General features: G+C 59.0%; 3 protein-coding genes across 6 annotated transcripts; 2 read left to right on the top strand and 1 right to left on the bottom strand.

Annotated features, from left to right (window-relative positions):
- Positions 1–5,516: 5,516 nt before the first annotated feature.
- GUK1 (guanylate kinase 1) lies at positions 5,517–15,008 on the bottom strand. 2 transcript variants are annotated; one of them, XM_059917944.1, is made up of 8 exons: positions 14,529–15,005; positions 8,284–8,397; positions 7,996–8,037; positions 7,787–7,883; positions 6,401–6,539; positions 6,242–6,326; positions 5,972–6,057; positions 5,517–5,831 (listed from the first exon to the last, which is right to left on the bottom strand). In XM_059917944.1, the coding sequence occupies exons 1-8, from the start codon at positions 14,587–14,589 to the stop codon at positions 5,796–5,798; spliced, it is 660 nt and encodes a 219-aa protein (XP_059773927.1). In that variant the 5' UTR covers positions 14,590–15,005; the 3' UTR covers positions 5,517–5,795. The 2 variants fall into 2 exon arrangements, with proteins under 2 accessions (XP_059773927.1, XP_059773928.1); XM_059917945.1 differs by lacking the exon at positions 5,972–6,057 and having other exon boundaries at positions 14,529–15,008.
- On the top strand, positions 14,694–18,755 carry MRPL55 (mitochondrial ribosomal protein L55). Of its 3 annotated transcripts, none has more exons than XM_059917948.1 (4): positions 14,694–14,924; positions 15,674–15,754; positions 17,916–18,120; positions 18,525–18,755. In XM_059917948.1, exons 2-4 carry the CDS (start codon positions 15,729–15,731, stop codon positions 18,672–18,674), a joined length of 381 nt encoding a protein of 126 aa, XP_059773931.1. In that variant the 5' UTR covers positions 14,694–14,924; positions 15,674–15,728; the 3' UTR covers positions 18,675–18,755. The 3 variants fall into 3 exon arrangements, with proteins under 3 accessions (XP_059773931.1, XP_059773930.1, XP_059773932.1); XM_059917947.1 differs by having other exon boundaries at positions 14,695–14,924; positions 15,677–15,754; XM_059917949.1 differs by lacking the exon at positions 14,694–14,924 and adding an exon at positions 14,963–15,346.
- A 1,874-nt stretch (positions 18,756–20,629) lies between these two features.
- Positions 20,630–22,874, top strand: C3H1orf35 (chromosome 3 C1orf35 homolog). The gene is made up of 8 exons (XM_059919694.1): positions 20,630–20,810; positions 20,901–21,051; positions 21,187–21,232; positions 21,324–21,403; positions 21,623–21,695; positions 21,879–21,964; positions 22,471–22,593; positions 22,676–22,874. Exons 1-8 carry the CDS (start codon positions 20,717–20,719, stop codon positions 22,731–22,733), a joined length of 711 nt encoding a protein of 236 aa, XP_059775677.1. The 5' UTR covers positions 20,630–20,716; the 3' UTR covers positions 22,734–22,874.
- Positions 22,875–24,130: the final 1,256 nt, after the last annotated feature.

Genomic DNA, 24,130 nt, shown 5'->3' with positions numbered 1-24,130 from the left:
GCCCATCGACCTGTGCTCCTGAGACTTCCCCCGACTTTGCGGTAAAATGCCAAGCGCACCTGGTCCCAACGCACCAGCACCCGCATTCCGCTCCCACATAGGCGGAAACCACCCCTGCTGGGGCTTCTGCTACGCGGCAGTCCCACGTGCGTCCACTCCCCGCCCACACTCCCGCTCCACCCCACCCCACGCTGAGCCCTGCCCCCTCGTCCTGTCTCTCCACCCGATTGCCTCTGAGGCCAGCCCACCACCCTGCTATTATAGATTGGTTTATAGATTGTTGCCCAAGGTAGAAAATGTATGAGACCCCACTGATACAAATGATACGATAACTAACTAAATGGGGGAGAAGGGAATTCTGAATAATTCATGTAGTCACTGTGACCTCAAGGAGGGTGCTCTTCCAGAGAGCACAGCAAGGAGGGAGGGAGGAGTACAACCTGACAGACATCACCTCAGGCAGGTGGCCGAGGTCCCCACCTGCAGGGAGGAGCCAAGTTGAGAGCACAGACCTTGCTGCCCCGGAGGCTTCTTCCCAAACCCTCACCCCAGGTGATCATGAGATATATTGACACAAGTTCCAGGAGGGCCTTTTACAAACTACCTGACCTTCAAAATGCCAAGGGCATCAGTAACTAGGGAAGTCTGAGGGAGTCACCCCCAAGAGGGACCAAGGAGACACGAGGACAGTCACCCCTCCCCTTGGGGACCTTGGGACAGCAAAAGGACACATTGAAAAGTGAGGAATCTTTGGCTTATGGCAATGTATCAATATTGGTGCACCAGTTGTGACAAGCACGTCACTGCAGAACTGGGTTTGGGGGCAAATGAGAACTCTCCCTGGTCTCTTTATAGCTTCTCTGTAAATCACAGGTGTTGTAAAATAAAAAACCTTATTTAAAATGGTTTCCTACTCCATCACTTCAAGTTCCCTCTCCCTGTCTTGTCCCATCTGGAACGTATTTCTCTGTGTCTGGAGGCTTCAAGCACAGAGCTGGGAGTTTTGCTCATGACCTGTCCTGGATCTGTGGGGTGCAAGAAGGACCCCAACACAGAGATGGGGCAGTGGGAGGCAAAGGCCAGGCCCACGGGTGCCCAGTGCTGATGGGAGGCAGCCAGTGGGAGCTTGGCTCTGGGCTGGGCCAGCAGGAAAGGAGGGTATGTGAGGGGGTGCTGGCCCCTCAGGGAACAAGGCCCTGGCATTTGCTGGGACCTTTGTTCAGAGGGAATCTCACCCAAAGCTACATGTTAGAGCAAGTGCAGGTGGGGGCCACTCAAGTGGGATCCAGGACGAGGTTTGGGGAGAAGGGGCCCAGGGGCACCTGGGTGTCAAGGTCTGGGAGGGGGCGGGCCTGGGGGTGTTCACTAAAGGGAGTGGGGTCGGGGGAGGGAGGGGTGACTGGTCAGGGTGCAGGGCACACATGGGGGATCCCCATGAAGTGGGCTGCGGTCATCTTCACCAAGAGTTGCCCAAGGAGGCACCCTATTGGGAGGAGGGTGGTAGGCAGGCACCATGGGCTCCAGTGGGCATCAGGATGACCTGTGCTGGGGTGAGCTGGGCCCTGCACACTGGTTCTGGCACCAATGGAGTGGCTCCTGCAGGGGTGGGCAGCTGGGCTCTCCCCGCTTCAAGCCCCTTTCACCCCTGGGTCTGAACAAAGGTCCTGGGCTTGGGCGGGGGGTGGTCAGAGGCTGAGAACCAGAGATGCCCAGTGCCTCCTCCTGTAGTACAGTGAGGTCAGGGCCTGCCCAGCCATTTCCTTCCCATCCCTGGCCCAGCTTCCTCCCATGTGCCCCCTCTCATGGTGGGTGGACTTCCTTTGGCTGAGGTGGGGCTGCCTGGCTGACCCCCCACCCCCCCGGAGTGGAGTGCTCAGCTCACCAAGAGGACTGGTGGAACCCTTCCCTGGGAACCTGGGCATCTCAGGCAACCTCTTCCCCTTCCTGAGGACTCAGATTCCTGCATGCACCTGGCACTGGGTGGTCCCTCCTCTACACATGAGTACCTACAAGTAGCCCAAGGCGGACTCAGCCCTGGGAGACCTGAGGCCTTAGAGCAGGGACCAGGGGCTGCTCCTGCAATCCACCCACCTTCCAGGCTAAGGTCCCCCTCCTGCTGCTTGCCCACCCACCCACTGAAGTGCCCTGTGGGGGACAGTTCTTACTCAGAGAGTGGGGCTGCAGCACTTGCCTTGCTCAGGCCCCAGTGCTGTATGCCAGAAGAAATCTGATTTCTCTCCACCTCCACTAGCCCCCAGGCCTCCCAATGGTGGCCTCCCTCACAGCCTGGCCTTAGGATGCCCACAAAGTCTCCCCCTTGTCAGTTTTGTAGTGGTTCTGTGGGTTGTCTTCCATGTCCCTCCCTCCCTGTGCCCCTTTCCTGGATGCCCCAGTTGTGTCCTGCCTGAACCCCCTGGCCACTGAGAGGTGTGCACCCGCCCCCAACCCAGGTGCCCAAAACCCAGACCCCAGACCTGGGGACCCTCTGCCACATCCATCCGCCCCCAGCAACTCCAGTGCACGCCACAGCCTCCCACACAGTGTAGACACCAGCTAGTGGCCAGGTTCCCTTCCCAGTCCCCTACCCCCATTTCCCCTCCTGCAGGCACTCCAAGGTGCGGACACAGGCCCCACTGGGTTGGGTCCCAGGGAGCCTGGGGCTCTCAGCACAAAACCCATATCCTCACAGGTCCTCAGGAACTTCCTGACCTGCTCCTGCCCACCTCAGAACTGACCATGTCTGGACTCCCTCTCTCTAACAAATGCATACCCACATACTTATACACGCATTTGCAATGCCCACACACTTCATCCTCACGCTCAGACACACACACGCACTGCTTTCTGCCTTGTACCGCTCCAATGGCCTTCCTCTGGGAAGCTCCCTCCACGGCCAGAAAAGTGAGGTGTCCCCACTGCATGCTCAGTGCCCCCAATCACACAAACGCTCAGCAAATGCCAGTGGGATGATTCAATGTCTGAGGCAATGGAGCCCTGCCTGGAAGCTCTGGGGAGGGTTGGTATAAACCTGAGGTGGGAGGCCCCTGCTCCCTCCCAGGGTCTCTGGAGGTGCAGGTGCCTGGGCTGGTAACCGTTTCCCATGGTGACCTTTGGACATGGCACTCTGGGTCTGTGGAGGAACAAGGGGGCCCCCTCTCTGCTCTGCTCCAGCCTGGAATCCGGGAAGTGAGGGGCCTCCTGCAGGAGTGGAGGGTGTGGTGGGGACAGGCCTGGGGAGTGAGTCATGGTAGCGCAGCCTGGACTGCTCCTGCAGCCAGGCCAGGAACTGCTGCTACAGGGAGGCCTGGGCCGTAGAACCCTGGGCTTTGGCAGGGGGAGGTGTCAGGAGGAGCAAGGGTGTGAGGCTGAACCAGGACCCCTGCCCAAGCTCGGTGCCCCCTCAAGGACCTCCCCAGGCATTGCTGGCCAAAGCCAGGACGCTGTGCCCCTCAGACCCCATGGGGTGACATTTTCAACCCCTCCTTCAACCCTCCACCCTGATGCGGCCCAAAACGCCACGTTAAAGCCACCGCAGGCTCTGCCCCCACAGTGTGTGGCAGTGTCACTCTTTCGCTGCCCTGCATACCCCCTTCCTGCCCTGAACACCTGTTGTGTCCACCTGCTCCTCCAACAGCCGAGCATACCACAGGACCAGCTGCCGCCCCTCAGCCGTGCTGCCCCTTGTCGGGACCCCAGCCCAGTCCCCTTCTCCATTCTTGTCCAGCCACCCTGCACGCAATCCGCATCCAGACAACTCACATCTGTGGTGCAATGGGTGCCGCTCCTGGAGAACAGGAGTCTGTTCTGCTCTGCTAACCTCCAGGACCCAGGTCTGAGGACGCAGGACCTAGCAGGCGGCCACAAGGGTTTAGGAGGTGCCCCCGGCCACATAAAGGCTAAACCAAGAGCAGTGTGGACAGCAGGCAGGTGTACCAACTACCGCTCGTCTGCCCGTGTGGAAGAGGTGGGGCTCCCCAACCTCCCCCCAGGGCTGAATAGCCCAAGGCCCCAGCCTCTGGATACACTGCAGCTGCCTAGCTGGCAGGGGCTGGCCAGTCCCACATGGCCTGAGGGGTCCCAGCTGCCCGGGGGCCCACCCCCTTCCCCCCTTGCTCATCAGCTGGCCTGAGCAGCTTCTGCGGGAGGGGGAGGGGCAGACTTCTGCCTCTACCTCCTCCTACCCTTGAGTCTTACCGCAGCTCAATCACCACCCAGACTGATGGCCCTGGGAGGGCAGTGGGCCTGCGATGGACAGACCCCCAGAATGGAGGGCCACCCAGCCAGGCTCAGCACCCGTTCTCTCCTGGGGTTGGCTGTTCCAAGACAGTTGAGTCCAGGCCCCTGAGACCTTGGGCCCAGAGTGAAGAGGGTGCTGCTCAGCCCCAAAGGGCACCCCAAACCTGGTCCCCTGGTGGTACCCTACCTTCTCCAGGCCAGGAAACAAGTCCTTCTGAGCCCTTCCACCTGCTGGCCGGCTGGACACCAGCCCTCCTGAGGGTGTGCACCCGGCTAAGTCCAGGGCCCGACCCAGGGCCACCTCTCACCACCAAGCACAATGTGGGGGGAGGGCCTTGAAGGGCTCCATTGTTCCCCCTGAGGCTCAGGGTCTGAATCCCTGATTGTCCCTGGGGCTGGACGGGTCCCAGAGAGGGAACCAGTCTCTCCCAGGCTGTACAGTAGGTCAGGAGGCAGCCCAGCCCCATCTTACTTGCCCCCAGGCCTAGGGGCTGCCCAGCGCCCCTCTGCCCACTGTCCAGTGTCCAGGCCCAGCTCTCGTCTGCCCTCCGCTGTGCATCTGGGCTTTTGGATGGAGCCCAGCCTTTCTATTTCTGCCCGGGCTCCCTGCCTCCTCCAGGTCTGCATCCACCATCTGTCTGGGTTCCACCGTAGGAGCATGGCCTGGGCATGGACCAGGGCTCAGGCGAGTGCCTCTTGTGCCTAGTACAACTCAGCTGCCCCGACTTCAGATGGGCAGTTTTTGGAGGTATCTTCTGAGACTCCACAGAGCCTGGCACCCTAACAGAGGCCCCCAAGTGTCTTCCCTGGGCTGGCCTCTACAGGAACATTAGGGCCGGCCAGACCCCCAGTGGGCCATGCACAAGGCCCCCAGATGCAGAGGTCCATCCTCTGCAGTCTCAGTCCCTCTTCAGGTATGCAATGTCTGTCCCTCTGCCACCATCAGCCCAGCTCAGGGACCAGGAGGAGTGGTTCATGCAGGATGAGCCCCCAGGACCTTCTGACCCCAGCCTCAATGGCAACTCAAAGAGACAGTGGGGGATGAGGCCCTGCACCCAGCTGGTGGGAGCCCTGGGCAAGTAGCATGCAGCAGCTCAGGAGCAGCCCTCTCTGGGGGCCGGCAGCCCAGAGCAGCAGATGTCAGATGGATGCTGCGGCCCAAGGACCTCCAGGGGCTGGCCAGTTAGGGTGTGGCTGCCAAGAGCAGGGTGGGGAGGGGGTGGGTCTGGAGTGGTGTACTGTGGCCCCACCCACCCAGGGCCATGATCCAAGGGCTCAAGGACACTCTAACCCAGCAGTTCTTTATTTGGATGTTGGCCCAACTTCCATGGGAGGGGGGTTGATAGGGTGGGGTGGGGAGGAAGCCTAGAAATGGACATGGGGAGAGGAGGTGAGAGAAAAGTCCTCCAGTCATGGTGGGGGAGTAAGGGAAGACAGGCAGCACCCCAAACCCTGGGTGCTAGCTGAGGTGAGCAGAGCCACCGCCGGAGACCCTGGCCCGCTGCAGGTGGGTGCCAGGCCCTAGGCCCCACCTGAGGAGTTATAGCCGGTGGACCTCCTCAGGAGTGACCAGTTGCTTGAGCCTTCTTTATTTCCTGCCGGGGAGAAAGGAAGAGAGGCTGGGAAAAGGAAGAGGGTCTCGCCCAGGGCCTGGGGCCGCCATATCACCTGTCCCAGCCTGTTTTCCCCATTTGCCAGACAGAGGTCTGAGGCCCCACCGCCACCCCCAGCCCACCTCGGAGAGCGCCTCCTTCAGGACCCAGTAGGCCTTGTCCAGACTGTCGTTGACGATGATCAGGTCAAACAGGCCGGGCTCCTTGCCTGAGGGTGGGGGCAGGGTCAGTGGAGGCTGTGGTGACAGAGGTGGGGGTCCGGGGACCCTTCACGTGGACCACAGTGCTGGGTGATGGCTCCAGCCCTCCTCTGCCCCTTGCTGGATGGGACTGTTCTACTGTGGGGGTTGGAGAGGGTCCAGGGACACGGAGTGATAGGTGCCCACACTCACTGCTCTCCATGTCGGCCCGGGCAGCAGCCAGACGCTTAGCCAGGCTCTCCTCCGTCTCTGTGTTCCGCTGCCGCAGCCGCTGCTCCTGAGACGAAGTATGAAAGTCAGAAGGTCAGAGCCTCCAGGGCTGCCCCCCCGCCCTCCTCCCTCAGCCCCTACCAGGACATCCAGTGAGGGTGGCTGCACAAAGATGTAGATGGGCCGCAGGTCGGTCTTCTTGATGTTGCGCACGCCCTGCAGGTCCACATCCAGCACGCAGATGCGGTTCATGGCCTGCACGGCCCGCACAGCTGCTTTGCTGGGGGATGATAGGAGGGGGGCTGCTCAGCTGTGGGCTCCTGAGGCCCTAGCAGCCCCCATGGCCTCGAAGAGCCTCAGTGGGACCATCACTGCCCATCCCTTGCTCTGGGCCTCTCTGGGGGTGCCCACAGGGGCCCAGCCTAACTGTGGCATCTGTTCCCTCTTTCTGGAAGTATTCCCTGAGCAACCCTTGGACGAGGGGGCCCTCTGCTGGTCTGCTGTGGTGGTAGGGAGGGGCACCTTCAGACCCTGGCCCAGGGCCTCTCCTTCTCCTGGCACCTGCTCCCAGGCCCCACACCACTCCATCACCCCAATCAGTCCCACCCACCAATCATGCCTCCAGAAGCTTCTGGCATCACCCCCTGGATCGTGCCCTCAGGCTAGCGATGGCGACCACCCTCCCATATCCTGCATGCTGGGGCCCTGCTTGGAGAAGGATGCCCTGGCTATGGCCCCCATAGCACTACACGGCACGCCCTTGGGCTTCCTCATCCCCTGGCCACCTTTGCAGGCCTTGGCCCCCTCACCCTAGGGTCACCACGTACCATGTGCTCCTCATCCACTGGGGGGACTGCCCCTCAGCAGGCATTGTGTGTCCCAACAGTGGCCAAATGACCCCACTTGGCAGCCCACTGCTCTTCCCATCTGCACCTGGGGCAGAGTATGCTGGGTCCTGTGGGGTCCTGGCCTCGCCCAGCTAGGTGGCTCAGGGACAGGCTATGCACAGAGGCATGCCTGGCCCTGCCTGCCTGTGTCAAGGCACTGTTTCCAGGCCTTGCAAGTCAGGTGTGAGGAGCCAGCAAAGACCCCGCTCTGGTGGGTTGTTGGGAGGGGCAGCCGCTGTTGTGCCAGGGACCCTCTCAGGCTACCCCACGGGTTGGAGGGGGGGTGCACAGTGCAACCTGCAGACCTATGAGACCTAGGTCCTCCGAGTCCTCATTGCATACCAGTCCCTTGTGTGGCCCACTGTTCTCACAGCAGCCTGGCCAGGTAGACATAAGTAGGGCTGGGCCAGGAGCGGGTGGCCTAGAGAGCCCTGACTGTGGTTGCATCTTGACCCCTGGGGGGCTGGGTCCCTTGCCCCAACTGCCCAGACGGCCCATAGAAAGAAATCCCCCACCTGGGGCCCAGTCAAGGGGAGACCCCCTGCCCAGGGCCCACAGAGAGAGAGATACCCCTGCCTGGGCTGCCCACTCTAGGTTCCTGAGAGAACTGGAGGAAGGGAGGGCCCCAAGCATGGCCCACCTGGTCCCATACAAGTTCCCTGAGAACTCAGCATGCTCGATGAAGTCTCCGGCGGCAATGTCCCGCTGCATCACCTCCCTGGTCACAAAGTAGTAATCTGCAAAGGAGGAAGAGCTGATGGGGAGACTGAGGCCTCATGCATCACTCTGACAAATGGAGGGCTGCTCCAGTCCTGTGCTGGAGCACTGAGGCCAGCTGGCTGAGCTCACCTTTGCCGTTCTCCTCTCCTGGCCTCGGGTCCCTTGTGGTGTCTAGGAACAAGTACCAGTGACTGACTTGGGACACCTGGAGCCCCAGGCATCCCATCCCCAGGGCCTTGCCCACAGGGCCTGGCTCAGCCCATCTGGGGGTGTGGGAGAGGAGGCTCCAGGTTAGGGTCAGCAGTGCGGGGGCTTCCGCCCCACCGTGTGGGAGTGTGGGGGGCTTCAGGGCATGTCAGCAGGGGTCCCCGCCCCCAGCTTCCTTGAGACCCTCCCCCACCTCCCCTGGGGCCTCACGGGACACGCTGAAGCCGAAGATACTGCTGTGTTCCTGCAGGAGTCTCTTCAGTAGGGTGCTCTTCCCAGCCCCTGAGGGTCCGCTCAGGACAACGGGCCTTGGTCCTGACATCCCTGTAGAGGGACAGGGGAGGCAAATATCAGCAGGGCCTTGCTCCCTATGGAAGTGGGCGAGGTGGCTGCAGTGCCCCCACCTCTGCCCCAAGTGAATTCACCCCAGAAATTGGGCAGAGTTGTGGGCAGTCACTCAGAGCCATGCTCAAACCCTGGCTATGCCTCCCTTTGGGCGTGCTACCTGGTAATCCATGCACTGACCACAAATGTGTGGCCTCCCCAGTTGTCCACTCCTATCCCACCCTCAAGGAGCTCCTGGGAGGGGCATGTCCGGGTCCCAATTCCTGTGTCTCCTGGCACCACAACCCAGAGGTGCCCTTGGTCAAGGTCAGTGGAACCCAAGCCCTGTTCTGGGAACTTCCACTGAAAAGCAAGGGGTTGACCCCAAACGACCACAGCTTCCTGACTCCCCTCTCTGATACTTGGGTCTCATGAAGCCAGCAGAAGAGCAATGGGTGCCACCCTCCCAGCTCATAGCACACGGCTCAGACACCTGCCACAGGTGAAAACGCCAAGGGCAGGAATAGTGGGGGAGCTCTGGAAGCATCAGCTTAGCCTGCTCTGTGCCCCTCGGATCATCCCAGCACCCCTCATACAGGACCTACCTTCTGCGTGGGGTGCGGCCTCCGTGCTCACCTTGGGGCTGCTCGGGATAAGCTGAGAGGAGAGTGGTAATCCTTGGCTGCTCCCCACCCTCTAAGCACTAAATCCCTCCCAGGGCAGCCAGCACCACCTGCTCAGCAGAGGGCAAAGGCCGCTCCTCACCCTAGAGATGCGCACTTGCCCACCCAGCCACGTGAGCAAGATGGGCTGAGGAAGGTCAGGTGCATCGGGAGCCTCAGAAGACACGAATCGAGGCAGGCACTGAGCTAGGGGGCTGGGAGGCTATGTGTTGCCCCAGAGGGAGACCCTGGGAGGGCGTGTGGTGAGCTGGCCTACCCCAGCAGGGCTCTGTCTGTGGGGTGCCTGGTAAGGTGTGGAGGAGCAGTTAGTGGCCAGCACACCAGCGATGAGGCCCAGGAGGGACAGGCCACTCTGCTTGGGGATACCCAGTCATCTAGCCCAGGGCAGACCTCCAGCAGGGCCCCAGGTGGGCACTGCTTTCCTAATCCGCAATGAGGACAACCTGGGTAATCTGGCTAAAGCATAGCTAGCTATTCTGGGACCATCATGCCATATGCAAACACCCCGGAGAAGGAGTCGGGAAACAGATACGCTCCCCTGCTGCAGAGAGATAGAAGAAATGGACCCAGAGGAGCTCATCAATTATCTGTCACTTCTAAGTGGCCAGTTCTTAGTTCCTTTGTCTCTTCCAAGTTTCCTATTACAATAGTACACCGTTTTTATCTAGCAACGGTCCCATTGGACTCCCAACTCCTTTCTGGTGTCTTGACTTTCCCACCCAGACATAGTGCCACCATACAAATGCCCACACGTGTGTGTGTCCGACTCCAAGCCCACTGCTGTTGCTGCCCAATAGAGCGCAGCCCCCTCCCTACCCTAAGGACTGGTGCATGGGAAGGTCTCATCTCTGGCTCACCGTTGGCCTTCACAAAGTTCCTTCCTTTGCAGAATGAACGCCCTGTGCGCAACCCAGCCCACCCCCCTGGGTCTGTCCTGACTTCTAGACAGTGAGTGACCAGGGTTGTGGGGAGAGCTATGTCGGGGTGGAGGAGCGTAGGGGAACAGAGGAGATACCGGGGGCCAGTCGGTCCCCGAGCAAGGTTGCTGCTCCTAGAGGAGTCCTGCAGAGAGAAAGGCTATGGAGGCTGGGGTCTGCCACCACACTGCCTGGCCTCTGGACTGTGCCGAGTCACCACCGCACACACACTGCCTCCCCACCTTGCAAGCAGGGCAGCTGTGGTTGTTCAGCAGCATAGGTCTTCCCAGGACCTGGCAGCATGTAGGCGCCACAGGAATGTGAGTTTCTCCAGGGCGGGGGCAACATCAAGTGGACACATGGCAATGCTCACAAGAGATGGACCAGAAAGCCTACCTGGGCCTTGCTCACAGCAACAAACCCTCAACTCAGTGGATGCAGCTGGTGCCTTCTGGACCCAACTTGGGGTATCCACCTCCAGGGAGGGGAGGGCCCATCGTGCCTCTCTATGAAGAAGCCCCTCAGGAACACTATGCTCCTTTGCCATGTGTCCAACTTGAACAGGAGCCCCGCCCTCACATCCCACAGCCCCCAACTGTAAACCTGCCAGCAACACCCAGAGGCTACATGGTCTTGACCTGCCCTGTGCCTCCAGGCCAGCACACAGGCCCCTAACATGCTTCCCCGGCAGTTCCTGCCCTGCTCCCCATGCCTGCAATCATGGCCAGATGTTGTGGTCATAAGCTCTAACATCTGGACACTGCAAACCTACATAGGAAAGACATGTCTTCAATCAGGACCAAACACTACACATGGAAGTCCCAACGCCTGAAACCCTGAAGGAGCACGTTGTGCACAGTCTTACTCATCATCTTACCTCAAAACACTGGTTTCTATCTGGCTTTCTATGCCATGTCATGAACCCTGGGGGCATGGGCACAGCACCTGCATCCCACTGAGACCTCCCATCCCCCAGCCCAACAACCACTGGCAGTAAGCAGCAGGTATGTATGCACGCATGGGGACTTGCTGATGGCTGCAAAGTTCACTCCCTGCCTGGGTCCAAATCATCACCCTACCCTGCCAGCCCACTCCTCACAGGGTATCCTCCTGAGCCCCAACCTGCCCCTCAAGTCCAGGCCCCAGGCCTTCCCAGTGCTGGCCATCCATCGTGCCCTCCTTCAAAGGTTACACTATTGATGACAAGGGGAGGGGGCACCCACCTAGCACCATTGCCTTGAGGTGGGTGGGATCCAGAGTCCTTCCTCTTGTGGGGCTCTTCCCTGAGGTCACCTCCTCTTAGTACGAGGGCCCGAACCACAAAGACCACGTTGGAGTGGCCTAGCCCTGCAGAAGGCACTTGGGGAGTCGCTGGGTACTGGGCTCCACCCAGTGATCATGGTGATAAGAGCGCTCACTAAAGCCACCTTTGACAGGAGCACACTCAGTGTGGGACAGACCTCAAGGCCTCTCAGTCCCAGTGATCAAGTGTGCCAGATACCCCTGAGCCTGATTTTGGCCCCAGCAGCTGGTAGAACTGATTGGCAGTTAGGAATGTTCTGTATCCTCTACTCCTTGACCATTCCACAATTCTGAACCCCAGCTTCCTGGCAAGAAACTGGAAATTTCACAAGGACAGCAATAAGGATCAGGGATGCAATTTCTGTAGGAGTCGCTGGTGCAAGCCTGTGCATTCTGGAATGCTCTCTGCTGGAACCCCTCATGAGGAGCTCCTCAGGCAGCCCTGGAAGGCTTGCCTTGAGAAGCATTTCCTGCTCTCCTTCCTGCTTCCACCTGCCTTCCCGCCCTGTCCCAAGGGCTGGGCATGGCCACCACCCCACTTCCCTCCCCACTCCTCCATGCGACACTAAGACAAGGTACAACCCTCTGAGGATACAGAGAAGGGAAGTCAAACCCCACCAGCCCTCTTGCAAAACACAAGCCACAAGACATGAGTTGATCTGGGTTAGGATAGCTGGTCATGCCCTATCCCCCAAACAGGCTGTGTGGGACAGGAGAACTACCCTGGCCTTGGCCTCAGGTGCTCCGTGTGTGGGACATGTCCTGGCCCAATGACCTTAAGAAACCATTTAACTTTCAAGAACCTGACTTGAAGTGGGAGAGCCACAACGCAGCCAGCGATTTTCTTCTCACTTCCTCTCCCGGCAGTGGGGTGAGACCATGCCTTCCCTGAGAGGAAGCTTGTCCTTCAAAAGTGTTAGCAAGAAGCCACACTGTGGAGGACTCAGGCCTGTTGTGGCACTACACAGCTGCATCTGGATCTCTTTCCATCAAGGAGAAGAACGGGGATTCAGTCCCACATGAGATCCTCAGTTCTAGCCCTAAGGGAAGGCAGAGGGAGCATGAAAGGGAAAGGGGTCCAGGACATACAAATCATGGAGCAAGAAAAAGCCCAAGCCCTTCTGGTTGGGGCAGGGTTCACTCTCACAGAGAGGGGAACAAAGGTCAAGCACACCCAGGGTCAGCCAGGGACCAGGGGAAATCAAGGCCCAGCACGCACAGGATCAGAGAAGGACCCAGGGGGAACAGAGGCCTGCTACACAGGTTCAGCCAGGGGTCAGAGCCCGACTGAAGGGCACCTGCCTGCATACCAGGGCCCCAGCAGCTCACCCTCTGTGCTTTCCCTTTTCTCCTTGAGGACTGGGGTCACTTCCTTCCACCCCCAACCACATCATAATACCTTCCTTCTTGCTCTTCCTCAAATCCTCTGAACGTGTTTCTTGGGCTATGGTAAATGTGACGCAAAAGATGGAGATCAACGGTTCAAGTGTTTAAAAAAAAAAAGTTTGGGTGTGGCTGAAGAAAAATGTACAACTTCAGAACTTGTAGAATCTTCTACTCAAACTGTTGATCTTACCAGTTCCAGACAAAGGTCAAGGGCTGGATCAATGTGTTCTCGGAATCTAAAGGAAAGCCCAAGCAAACTACACTTATCACAGGCGTGGCACCAACCCTGATCACAAGCTGGCCTGGTGTGTGCAGGCAAGTGTGTGGCATTCTTACAAGAAGAGGGCAGAGTGGGGGCTCACGTGGCAGGAAATTCAGCTTATCAATGATAAGACAGGAAGCCACGCCCAGCCCACATCCCTCCTGGTGGTGAAGGTGAAGGTTTTCCTGGGTCCCTCACAAGTCATGGTCTGGGAAGTGAAAGAGTGACAGAAAAGTCCAGAAAAGACCACATTTGGCCAGGCATGCTGCCAAGGGGCACTCACAGGGGACTCGTGCAAGGCCGACCATGAAATGCACATCTTGGCCTCCCTCCTCCTGTCCCCGTGGGCCTCATCCCACACTGGCCAATCATCACCTGAGCTTCCACCTCCTCCACCCCTATCAAAAGACACTGATAACATGTGAGGTGGCACACCTCACTGTTCCTCCTCAAACCAGCATCTGGGTGGAGACTCACTCCCTCTCACTGCTCCCCAAAGAATGTCTAAAATCAGCAGATGGGCAGCTCCAGCAACCTAGACTTGAGGTGTCTTGCCCTGAGGGAAGCTGAACCCCAGCTACCATGCCCACGAGGCAGGAAGGCCTGGCCACCAACAACCTGCTCCTGCGTGGAGTACCCATATCTGCAATGTCCAGCAGCGCTGGGCTGTGGTGCTGGCCAGGAGCCTGCAGCAGTCCCAGGGGCCCTCTTGGCTGGGAGTCCTTGGAGCAGTCAGCTCCGCCCACCTAGGACGCCCCTGCGTTTGCAATATTTGGGAACCAAACATAGCACCAAAGCTGGACCACAGGGAGGGTTTCCCAACTGTTATCTGTGCTGCTCCTCTTGAGCTCGGGGTAGACTACATACTTCTACAGGCCGGGTGAGCTAATCGGGACTTCTGCGGCAACCTAAGGTCCTTCAAAACCCTGATCTCGCAGGGTTTTCGGCTCTGCTGTGTGGCCCACCTTGGAGAGGGGTGTCAGGCTGCTTCCCCTCTCTGCCCCTCCGCATCCTGCAGGGTCCACAATGGCATCCAGCATGAAGTCCTCAAGCTGCAGGGGTTTTACAAGCTGTTTGGAGCTTCCCATGCCAGGAGAATTTCCTCCTCCATTTTGAGGACTGACACAGGGGAACCAGCTTTTAATTTGTCTAAGTAAAATAGTAACTACCAAAAGCAATGCTAAAACACAAGACACACGGAATACAACTTCAAAGCGAAGGAAAGCCTCCCTGAATTTGCCTCCGTGAGAAGACGCACTACCCTCTCTCCTCGTCTACCCCGCTTTGCTCGCCCCGAGACGGAACTCTGGGAACCACTGAGGACCGCCGAGGGCAATTTCGGTGGCTGGCGGGATGACAGAATTCACGAGCACAGCCTCAGGAGTCCCTCAGGCAGGTCCACGACACCGGCGCTCAGCACGGGCTCTGGCGGCCCCTCGCACGCAATCAGCGGCGGTTCCCGCCTCTTCTCCGCGGATTCATACAGCGACACGCGAGCCCGGGGCCGGACTCCCCAGGAAGGCCCTCCCGGGGCCTGCGCTCGCCCGGACCTCCGCCCCTCTGCGAGGGGTCGCCACTCACCGTCCGAGGGGACCCGGCGCAGGGCGGCCGCCGCCAGCCCGGCCAGCGGGCGCCGCAGCATGAAGGGCCGCCGCCACCGCCCGCGGGGACGTACGTCACAAGAGCAGCGCCGCGCCGGCCCGGCCTCTCTCCGCCCCTCAGAGAAGCACTTCAGCGCGGCGCTGGACCCGCCTCAGCCAGCGGGCAAGTTGGTCAGAGCTGCGCCGGCCTCGCCCCGCCTTTAAAGGCCGTACGTCAGCGCCGCACGACGCTGCGCCCGCCGGATGACGTTATGGCGGTGCCGCAGGAGGACTGAAAGCTAAGTTTACAGTGATTGTGGATTGGGCTCTGGCCAGTCCCGCACCCGATTGGCCAGTGGCGGCCGGGCCGCTGGTCCTCGAGGCCGCTCCGGAGGCGGTGAGGGTGGCAAGTTGGTGCCGTAAAGGCGCCGCGTCGCGCGTGCTTGGAGGGCTTCCCCCAAGGGAGGGTCCGGGCCCCGCCGCAAGCCGCCCTCGAGGGCGAGAGAATGGGCGGGTATCGCTTGGGAGGTTTATAGCATTTCGTTGTCCTGCTGAGTCACGTCCTAAGGCGGAAGGAAGCCTGCAGATGCCCTGCCCTGACAGGGGATAGCGAGGCAAACCTTCTCATCTCTGCCGGGAGGGCTCTTTTCTTGGGGTCTGAATGTCTGATACATCAGGTCTTCGACATTTGAAACAACTGGTTTGTCACCGCGGAAACCTCAGTTTCCCTGGGACTCAAGGTTTAGTAAGCCGCGGCTGCCCTTTTGTAATCTTTACCTCGCTGGATTTTGTGAGAATGCAATGACCTTGGAAAACAAGGTATGAGCTAGTCTTCTCCGTTTACGTTGCATTCCATCCTCAGAGTGGCTTCCCTGACTCAGCAACCCACCAGAATGGGCCCGGGCCCTGCTGCAGACGTACTAAGTCAGAGTTTTGGGGAGTAGGACTGGGGCATCTCCAGGTCAAAAACGTTCCACGGGTGATTCTAATGCCAGGTCAGGGCTGGAAGCCTGATAGGTTACTGGGCAAGACTGGCACTGACCTGGTAATGTCTCGGAGACTGCTTTGTTCCTGGCTGGGATTTGGTGAGAATCAGTTAGGTGGTAAAGGCAGCCTTTTAAAAAGATCTCTCATTTCTTTGCCTAGCAGGTCACACACTGGGCCAGTGACTGACCCTGGGCCTTCACGTGCTGCAGGAGGAATGGTGGCCAAGGGCAGACTGCTTGGGTAAGCATGGACTTCCAGGCCTCTTGGGACTGCTGTAATGGGGCCACCCAAAGAATGCCAACTCAAGAGCCTTAGGCTCTGCTGCCTCAGGAAAACCTCCAGAGCCAGTGTGTTTATCTGGAGAATACATACAAGTACATATGTGTGGACACCTTAACAGTGTTGAAGGAGGAATGGAAGTGACTTGTGAGTACCTGGCACCAAACAGATGTGATGGTGGCCACTGTCCTATTCAGAGCCTGCGGGCCAGCCATGGAGAAGATCATGGCCTTCCTTCTCTTACCACCAGAACTGCCTCCCCGTCTGTGTGTTCCTCTCACTCCCTGGTCTCCCCCAAGTGAGCAGTATTGATGGAGGAGAAAATGAATGCAGGTTTTGAATTGTTTCTGTGGAATCTAGGGAGAGGGATGTGGCACCTGAAGCTGTGGGTTAGTATGAAGATGGAGAAGGGACTCTGGCTGCAGCGTTCCCAGGAGGGCCCTCATGCTGGAGAAGGTTCATGTTGCAACTGCAACTGCTGTTTGGTGGGAAAACATCCACTCTTTCCCCTCAAGGGTTGACTCCAGCCCCTTCCAGAAGCCTCCTGAGTCACCAACCCCAGGTTCTCCAGAGCGGCTGTGTCCTGGGCTCCCTGGTGCTGCTTAGGTACAGGCCCTGCCCAACTGACTGCAGGTTCCTCTGCTGCTGGAGTTTACCCACCACCTCCTTTCTCCAGTCTTGCACTTCTGGAGGCAGGGACTGGATTCATTTTGCCAAAATTTACGAGCACTTAGCTAGGGAGGGTCTGGGACTTGGTAGCAAATAAGATGCAGTTCTTGCCCCAGGCTATCAGACTAGTGGAGGAGATGGGCCCTCAGCCTGAGGTGTCAGCTGGGGAGTGCAGGGGCTGGTGGGAACCACAACCAAAGCAGAGGCTGCCGTACTGTGGCTGTGCATGGCCCATGTGCTCATGCTGGCTGCTTTGTGGAGAGAGAAGTCCTGAAAGTCTGGTGGGAGCTACTGACGTTATGTGAATATCAGGTTTTTAGAATCACTACCCGCAAAGCAGGGGAACTTAATTGGAATTGAAATGGGGACCAGGTGGGAGGCTGTTGGGAAGGTTTGCATTGATGTGACTGCCCATGCAGTGAGGGAGTTGGGAAAAGGCACATGGTGAGTGTGCAGGATGCCAGGAGAAGAAGGTCACTTCCAGAGTACCCGACAATTCCAGGAAATTCTGGCACTTGTTTGAACGCATTCTTCCTCAAACCTATGAGGAAACGGAGGGACTGAGGCACAGCCTGGGGCTCTGAATTCAAGTTTGCATGAAAGCCAGCCTGGAAGGGACTTTGGGGCGGGGGGTCACAGGGAAAGGCTGGGACAGGGAAGTCGAGGTCCCGAGTGGGTGAGACAAATGTGGGGTCACGTAGCTGGGTAGAGTGGGGCATGAAGAGTACCTAGCCCTTTTCTGTCACCTTGGAGCATGTGCTCTGCTGTGTGCGGGAGGGCTGAGCGCCCACCACACTCAGAAGCCAAGTGGACCAGGTGTCTCGGTCTGCTTGGGCTGACCTAGCAGAACACCACAGACCAGGCAGCTTATGAAAGCTGGAAGTCTGAGATTAGGGTGCCATCAGGGTTCTGGTGAAGTCTCTCTTCCTGGTTCAGAGATGGCTGCCTTCTTGCATATGGAGGAGAGAGTTAGCTCTCTGGTCTCTTCCTCTTATAAGGGCACCAATCCTACTGGGGGGACCCCACCCTCACGACCTCATCTAATCCTAAACACCACCCAAAGGTCCCACCTCCTGACACCATCTCACGGGGGGTTAGGGCTTCGATGTGTGAATGGGGAAGGGGGCGTGGGATGGACTCAAATGGTCAGTCCACAGCACCAGGTTTGCAGTCCCCTGGAAGTCAGCTTCCCACTCAATGCTGTAGTCCAGCACCCTAGCCATGGGGCCAGGCCTCACCAGAGACACCCACCAGGGTCCTGGCTGTGGACTCTGTCCTCACCCATCTGAGAGCCTTGTGGGCTCACCCCTGCAGCCTCTTTCTGGATGTGGGGTGGAGCTACTCTGACCACATCCTGCCCTGGTGCGGTTTGCTGTGTGCCCCCATAGGAGCTGGGCTGCGTGGCCACTCTGGTCCTGGCACCAACCGCTGACCAGCTCGTGTGTGTCTGCAGCCTGCTCTGGCAGCGTGTGGTGACAGGGGCTGCCCTTGAGAGCCACCGCCAACTGTATATGTCCTCCCGGCGGGCTGATTGCAACAGAGCCTCGCTCACTCGAGTGCACCGGCAGACCTACGCACGCCTCTACCCTGTGCTCCTGGTCAAGCAGGATGGTTCCACCATCCACATCCGCTACCGGGAGCCTCGACGGATGCTCACAGTAAGCTTCCTTCCCCGACACTCCCCTGGGGTGCAGGTCTCGGAGGACTTAGCCTGTAGAAACTGCTCCTCCAGGGGTTCATGGGGTCAGAACCCACCATCGCTGGACTGGGGAGGGAGGGCAAGTCATGGGTCAGAATTGTTTGAGGAGAGGGAGGAGGGTGACCTGGAGCTCACTCCACACACCAAGATGAGAAAGCAGTAGTGAGCTGTGTGTTCGAAAAAATATCATGTCTTGGGAAAACAAGCAGAAAAAGTTTTTTAACAAAGCTTCAAAGGGAGAGAAAACCCAACAGAACACATAAGACCTAAACTGTGTGGTAGATAACAAGGTGAAGTGGAGACCCTGGAGAACATCCTCGTACCCTCCACCTGAGCCATGTACACATCCCTTCCTCCCCGCAGATGCCCGTGGACCTGGACTCTCTGTCCCCAGAGGAGAGGCGTGCACGGTTCCGGAAACGAGAGGCCCAGGTCAAAGAGAAGGAGGAGGAACCAGAGCTCGGTGACGACTTTGATGTGGAGCAGTACAAGCAGTTTTGGACCAAAAAGTGATGGTGCCTGGAAGCTGCTCTGACCGAGGGGGATGTTATGGAGCAGGGAGGGGCATGTGTCTTTAAACCATGTGTTCACGAAGCTGTGTCCATCTTGTCTTTCCTTTTCATGTGCCCTAGCCTGGAGGGTCTCTACAACTGAGCTGAACAGAGGACTTAGAATCAGGTCAGTTTTGGTTTTAGGATGAGGTCCAAAGGGCATGTGATCCTTCAACAGTACCGAGGTCATGGGTGCTCTTCCTACTGCAGGGAAGCCTGGCCACTGCTGTACCTGCCCCTCTGGGTCCTGGAGCCCCCTTGGTTCTAGCGCTGCCTTCAGCCTCAGGGCACCAGGGACTCTCCTGGGGGAGCACAGTGGCCACCAAGAGTAGGTGGGAGGAGCAGGGTGTCTGGGATCCAAGGACATCTGCACCTAGCCTACAGCTGGCCTGCCCTACCCCTCACCAGGGCTCCCTCAGCCCTACCCAGCACGCAGTGGGAAGGTGCTCCCCATCAAAGGGGCCAAAGGGACTGGCCGCTCCCCTTTGTTAACGCCACTGAGGTCTGCAGTGCATTGTAGCTACAATCTGCTAGGCCTTCCAGTTGACTGCTGCCTTTCTGCTCCAGGGGTTGATTTTACCCTGGCAGCCTTCCTACAAGACCCAAGGGAGCAATTCCCAGCCTTTTAAAAGCAGCTGACCCGGCCCAGGCCTGGGGCTGCTTCTCCTTAGGTCCTAGGGTTCAATCACAGGACCTTGGTTGTCAGGCTCCTTCTCATAAACCTGAGGGCCAGTTGTAGAGCACTGTCATGTAGTAGATGGGGACGGCATTCTGTTCATGACCTGGGAGGCAGGAGCCAGCAGCCTGTGGGAGATGAACTCTGTACCTTATCTCTAGATCAGAAGGCCAACCCCTTCTGGTCCACTCACCACACCAGCACTGTGCAGCTGCACGGGGACATCCACTGCACTGCACCACCCCCCGGCCCCCACGGTGGCTGTCCACTCCAGGCCCTGCCAACCTTGCTTGCTCAAGGATGCCCCCGGCAGCCGTCAGGCAAGTGAGGGAGCCCCGAGAAAGCAGGTTCAGAGGAAGGCCAGGTGAAAGGCCTCTTCTCACTTAATTCCCTGCCAGCCCATCAGGTGAACTCACTGAGTAACCTGCAGGAGGGCAGTGTCTTGTGAAAGGACTAATACAAAGGGCATGCAGAATAACACTCTTGACGCCTTGTTGTAAATTCCTCAGAGAACGTTTGTTCACCCTACGGGTTCAATTCAGCAGGGGTTGGCTAATAGAGTGGCACCCCTCCACTCACTAGCACCGTTATCACTGAATCTAATCTGGTTCGCTGTGGTGATAAACGGAACGCGCTTGCACTACGACTAGCTCAATTTACTTCGGATACTGAGCCATCACCTGACAGCAGCAATGACCGAAACGGTGCCGAATGAGAAGCGTCTGCCAACACTTTGTGGGTGACTGAGGCGTTCTCTGCGCTGTCACGGGAACGAACGCGATGAGGTGTGCTTGAATGCTTCCTTGGGAACTGGACACAGCCGGTACCCCCGAGGGCGGAGAACGAGCGGTGCAGGCGCGACCTGACCTTGGCGGCTCCCTGTCTCTGGGGCAGCCTGCTACCTGATAGAAACCTCAAGCAGCTATAGCCGGGAAACTTAGTGCGGGTTTGCAGACGTCTCTCCAGTGCCTGCCCCTCTGCCGGCACAGCCAAGGGAACACGGCACACAATGGGAACAGTGACTCTGGGGCGTCACCCACATAACGTGACTTCTAATAACGGCTGTCCTGTCATTGGGGTGCCCGGGTCCAGCCTCCGCACCTTTGCCAGTGCCACCGCTGGGGCCGCGGCAGTGCGCAGGCGCTCGGGGCCGGCACTGAGGCACAGGCGCGCCAGGGCGGGACACCTTCGGGAGGTGAGGGGGAACAGAGCGCAAGCGCACGGGTTTGGCGCAGGCGTGACGTCACAGCGTGCGCCGCGTGAGTGGGAGCGGGGACCTGTGGGGCCTGGGTACCGGGAAGTCCGGAGGTAGAGGGCTGCCTGCTACCATGTTCGGCTCCAGCCGGGGCGGCGTGCGCGGCGGGCAGGACCAGTTCAGCTGGGAGGATGTGAAGACTGATAAGCAGAGGGAGAACTACCTGGGTGAGCGGGGCGCAGGGACCGGGGGCTCGCGGGCTGGGGGTGCGCCGACCCGCGGGCCGTGCCGAGCACTCGGCGTTCCGTTCCCCGCAGGCAACTCGCTGATGGCCCCGGTGGGCCGCTGGCAGAAGGGCCGTGACCTCACCTGGTACGCCAAGGGCCGGGCGCACAGCGCGGGTCTGAGCCGGGAGCAGGAGCTGGCGGCTGTGAGGCAGGCGGAGCAGGAGGCGCTCATGGCAGCGCTGTGAGTGCGCCTTGAGAGCTTGGGCCGGGGTGGGGGCGGGGAGGGTGTTGGTTTACCTCCGGGTGGGGGCGCGGCAGGGGCAGGGGCCGAGGCGAGGCCCGCAGCTCCCTGAAGCTCACGCGCGGCCCCCCGCAGAGGCTACAAGAACGTAAGGAAGCAGCCCACCGGCCTGAGCAAGGAGGTGAGAGGTGGGCCCTCCTGGAGTGCGGGGGCGGGATTGGGAGGGGGCTGACCCCGCGCTGTGGTGAGCACTTGCATTACCCCCCCAACAGGACTTTGTCGAAGTCTGTAAGCGGGAAGGAGGTGACCCCGAGAAGGGAGTGGACCGGCTCCTGGGCCTGGGGAGCTCCAGGTGAGGGGCCGGAGGGTCCTTGGGGGCCCCAGAAATCGCGAGGGCGTGGCTCCTCGGGGCTCCGCACTGTCAGCCACCCAGGTGGACGCTAGCACTGGTCGTCTGGGCGCACCACTTTTCTAGGGAGGCCTGGGGATGGGGGGCGGTCCTCGCCGTGGGTGTGTGTGTGTGGGGGGGGGGTGGTCTCACCATGGGGGGATCTCACCCACGTCCCCGTAGTGGCTCTGCAGGGCGAGTGGCGCTGTCCCGGGAAGACAAAGAGGCTGCTAAGCTGGGACTTTCAGTGTTCACGGTAACTACCCCCAAACATCCTGGGATCCCATGGTGGGGTGGGGGGCGGTCTGAGTGTCTCTTCCTGTTGAGGGCCATGGGGGCAGGCCGTCTCTCCTTGGGGATACCCTCCCAGCTTCTGGCTGGTTCTCGCCGGTCGGTATGCCGGGGTGCCCCGCACACCCCGAGTGGCTTTTCTCGGCAGCACCACCGCGTGGAGAGCAGTCGGACAGGGACCTCCCCGGCCTCGGCCAAAAAGAAGCCTCGGTCAGAGGAGAAGGTGGAGCCGGGGTAAGGCCTCCCAGGGCACAGAACTGTTTTCTCAGCATGTTGGCTGCTTCTCCAGTCAGTGAACTCCCCAGCTCCAGCCCCTTTTTTCTTTTGAGGAGCCTCTGGAGATCCTGAGCCCTGGGGCAGTCTCATGACTGCCTACCGACCCCCAGCAGGGTCAGGGGCCCTGGAGGAGGATGCTCAGAGATGGGCCACTTGTGTGAGGGTCTGGGGAGCACAGGAGGGGGTCACCACCCGGCCCCAAAAGTGCAGGGGCATCCCAATGGGAGGGCTGGAAGGAGCCATGAGATTGTCAGGTGCTGCCCTGCAGACCTTTCTGCCGTGGTTGGAATGTGTCTGTGATGCCCACCATGGTAGCCACTGGCCACACATGGTACTGAGGAGTTTCCTTGAGTGATTTGAGGTTGAAATGGCTACACACGGTCAGTGGCTACTGTGGTGGCCCCACCCCTGGCTAGACCCCCAAAACCCCAGAGGCTCCTGGCACTCCGTATCACCCTTTGCAGCCCTGAAAGCCACAAGAAGAGCAGGAAAGAGAAGAAAAAGAAGAAGAGGCACAAGAAAGAGAAGAGGAAAGAAAAGGAGCACGGGAGGGGACCGGATTCCTCACAGCCCCCTGCTCCCATCCAGTAGGTACAGCTGCCTGGGGATGGAGACAGAATGCTGGGCAGGCAGGGGCCCTCACGCCAGGTGTCCCCTGGTCTCCCTTAGGCATGACTCAGACTCCTCGACTTGCTGCAAGAGGAAGCACAGGCATGACAGCGACTGAGGCCCAGGGATCTGGAGGGCTGGCCTGTGGGGGTCACCCCAGGTCCCCAAAGAGGCTTAGTTGTGGCCAAGTATGGCTACTTCTATTCTTCTTTGTGTTGACTCATTCTTTGTACTTAAATAAACTTATTTTACGTGGAAAGTGTCTCATACTAAAGGGAAGGTTGTTGTCATGTGTCACAATAGAAAGTGATGTGTGAAAATGTGGTAAATCTCTTGAGTTCCAGCAAGACTACCTGCAAGCCCATTTGGAGGGGCACTGTCCTTTTGGAGGTGAGCATCCTGGGGTCCCATGTTGGCCTGGTCCCCTGCATCAACTTCAGGTGTACCAAGAGTCCTGGGTAATGTATGGCCAGCAGGGAGAGCAGAGGGGCCAAAGGGTGCTCAGCTGCAGGTAGGTGAGCATGCTAGAAGGGGCAGCCTGGGCATTTAGATCATGGGGAGCTGGACTTGGACTTGTACCTGGAGCCACCCTTGTCTCCCCAGGCCACCAAGGGACCTCTTAACCACTGTCTCACCCCCTCCCCCTTTGCGTGCTCCAACAGCACTGGCTCCCTCCACCCGGCCCCCCATCTCCAAGGCTGGGAGGCATACATACAACCTGGCCCTCCACAGAAAAAGTGAAAACTTAACATCTTACAACCACATTGGAATAAAGACAAAACCCAGACTGGATTCATTATTGAGGTTCTTGTTTTGCTTCTGATTTTCAAAGAAATGAGAGCTAAAGGCAATTCTGTCTTCAGAGCACTCAGCACTGGTTTTCAACCTGTTAGAGCAGATCATTATTTATGGTGGGGCAGCCTGCCTCCTGGGGGAAAGGACAACTGGACCTTCGCCTGCCAAATGCCTGCACCCAGTGAGGGGAACAAGGGTGCCAAGAAGGGCTCCAAGTCAGAGGGACAACCCCTGCAAAAGTGGGACGGGGTCTGGCACAGGTGCACAAAGCACCCAGCCAGGCATAGGTAAATCACTGTGGCAGTGACGTGGAGCTTGGCCAGGGGTTCCCGCCCCTCCAGAGGATAAGCTGGCTGGCTTGGGGGGTACCACAGAGGGTGGATGTTGGGAAGGGTGGCGGGTTTCCTCCACATACCACCTGGCCCTAGCCTTTTGGGGATACTCCATGTGGTGACCCTGCTGTCCCTTTCACAACCAAGCATTGCTAAGACTGGGACCAGGGGGCTGGACTGCCAGCATGAGACCAATGAGGTGGTCACCACAAGGGCACTGGGACATACCCACACCCACCCATGGGAAAGTGAAGCAGTGGGGGAGGGGGGGGCAGGGAGACAAGGGTGGGGTGGCAAGGAAGGGATGGGCAGAGAGAGGGAACGGGGCAAGTCAGAGCAATGCTGCCCTCCCTAAGTGAGGAGGAAGCAGCTGTCCCTGCCCAGCTTC

The sequence above is a fragment of the Balaenoptera ricei genome, chromosome 3 (assembly GCF_028023285.1).
Source record: "Balaenoptera ricei isolate mBalRic1 chromosome 3, mBalRic1.hap2, whole genome shotgun sequence".
Taxonomy (NCBI): Eukaryota; Metazoa; Chordata; class Mammalia; order Artiodactyla; family Balaenopteridae; genus Balaenoptera; species Balaenoptera ricei.
This window is presented reverse-complemented; position numbering and strand designations above follow the sequence as displayed.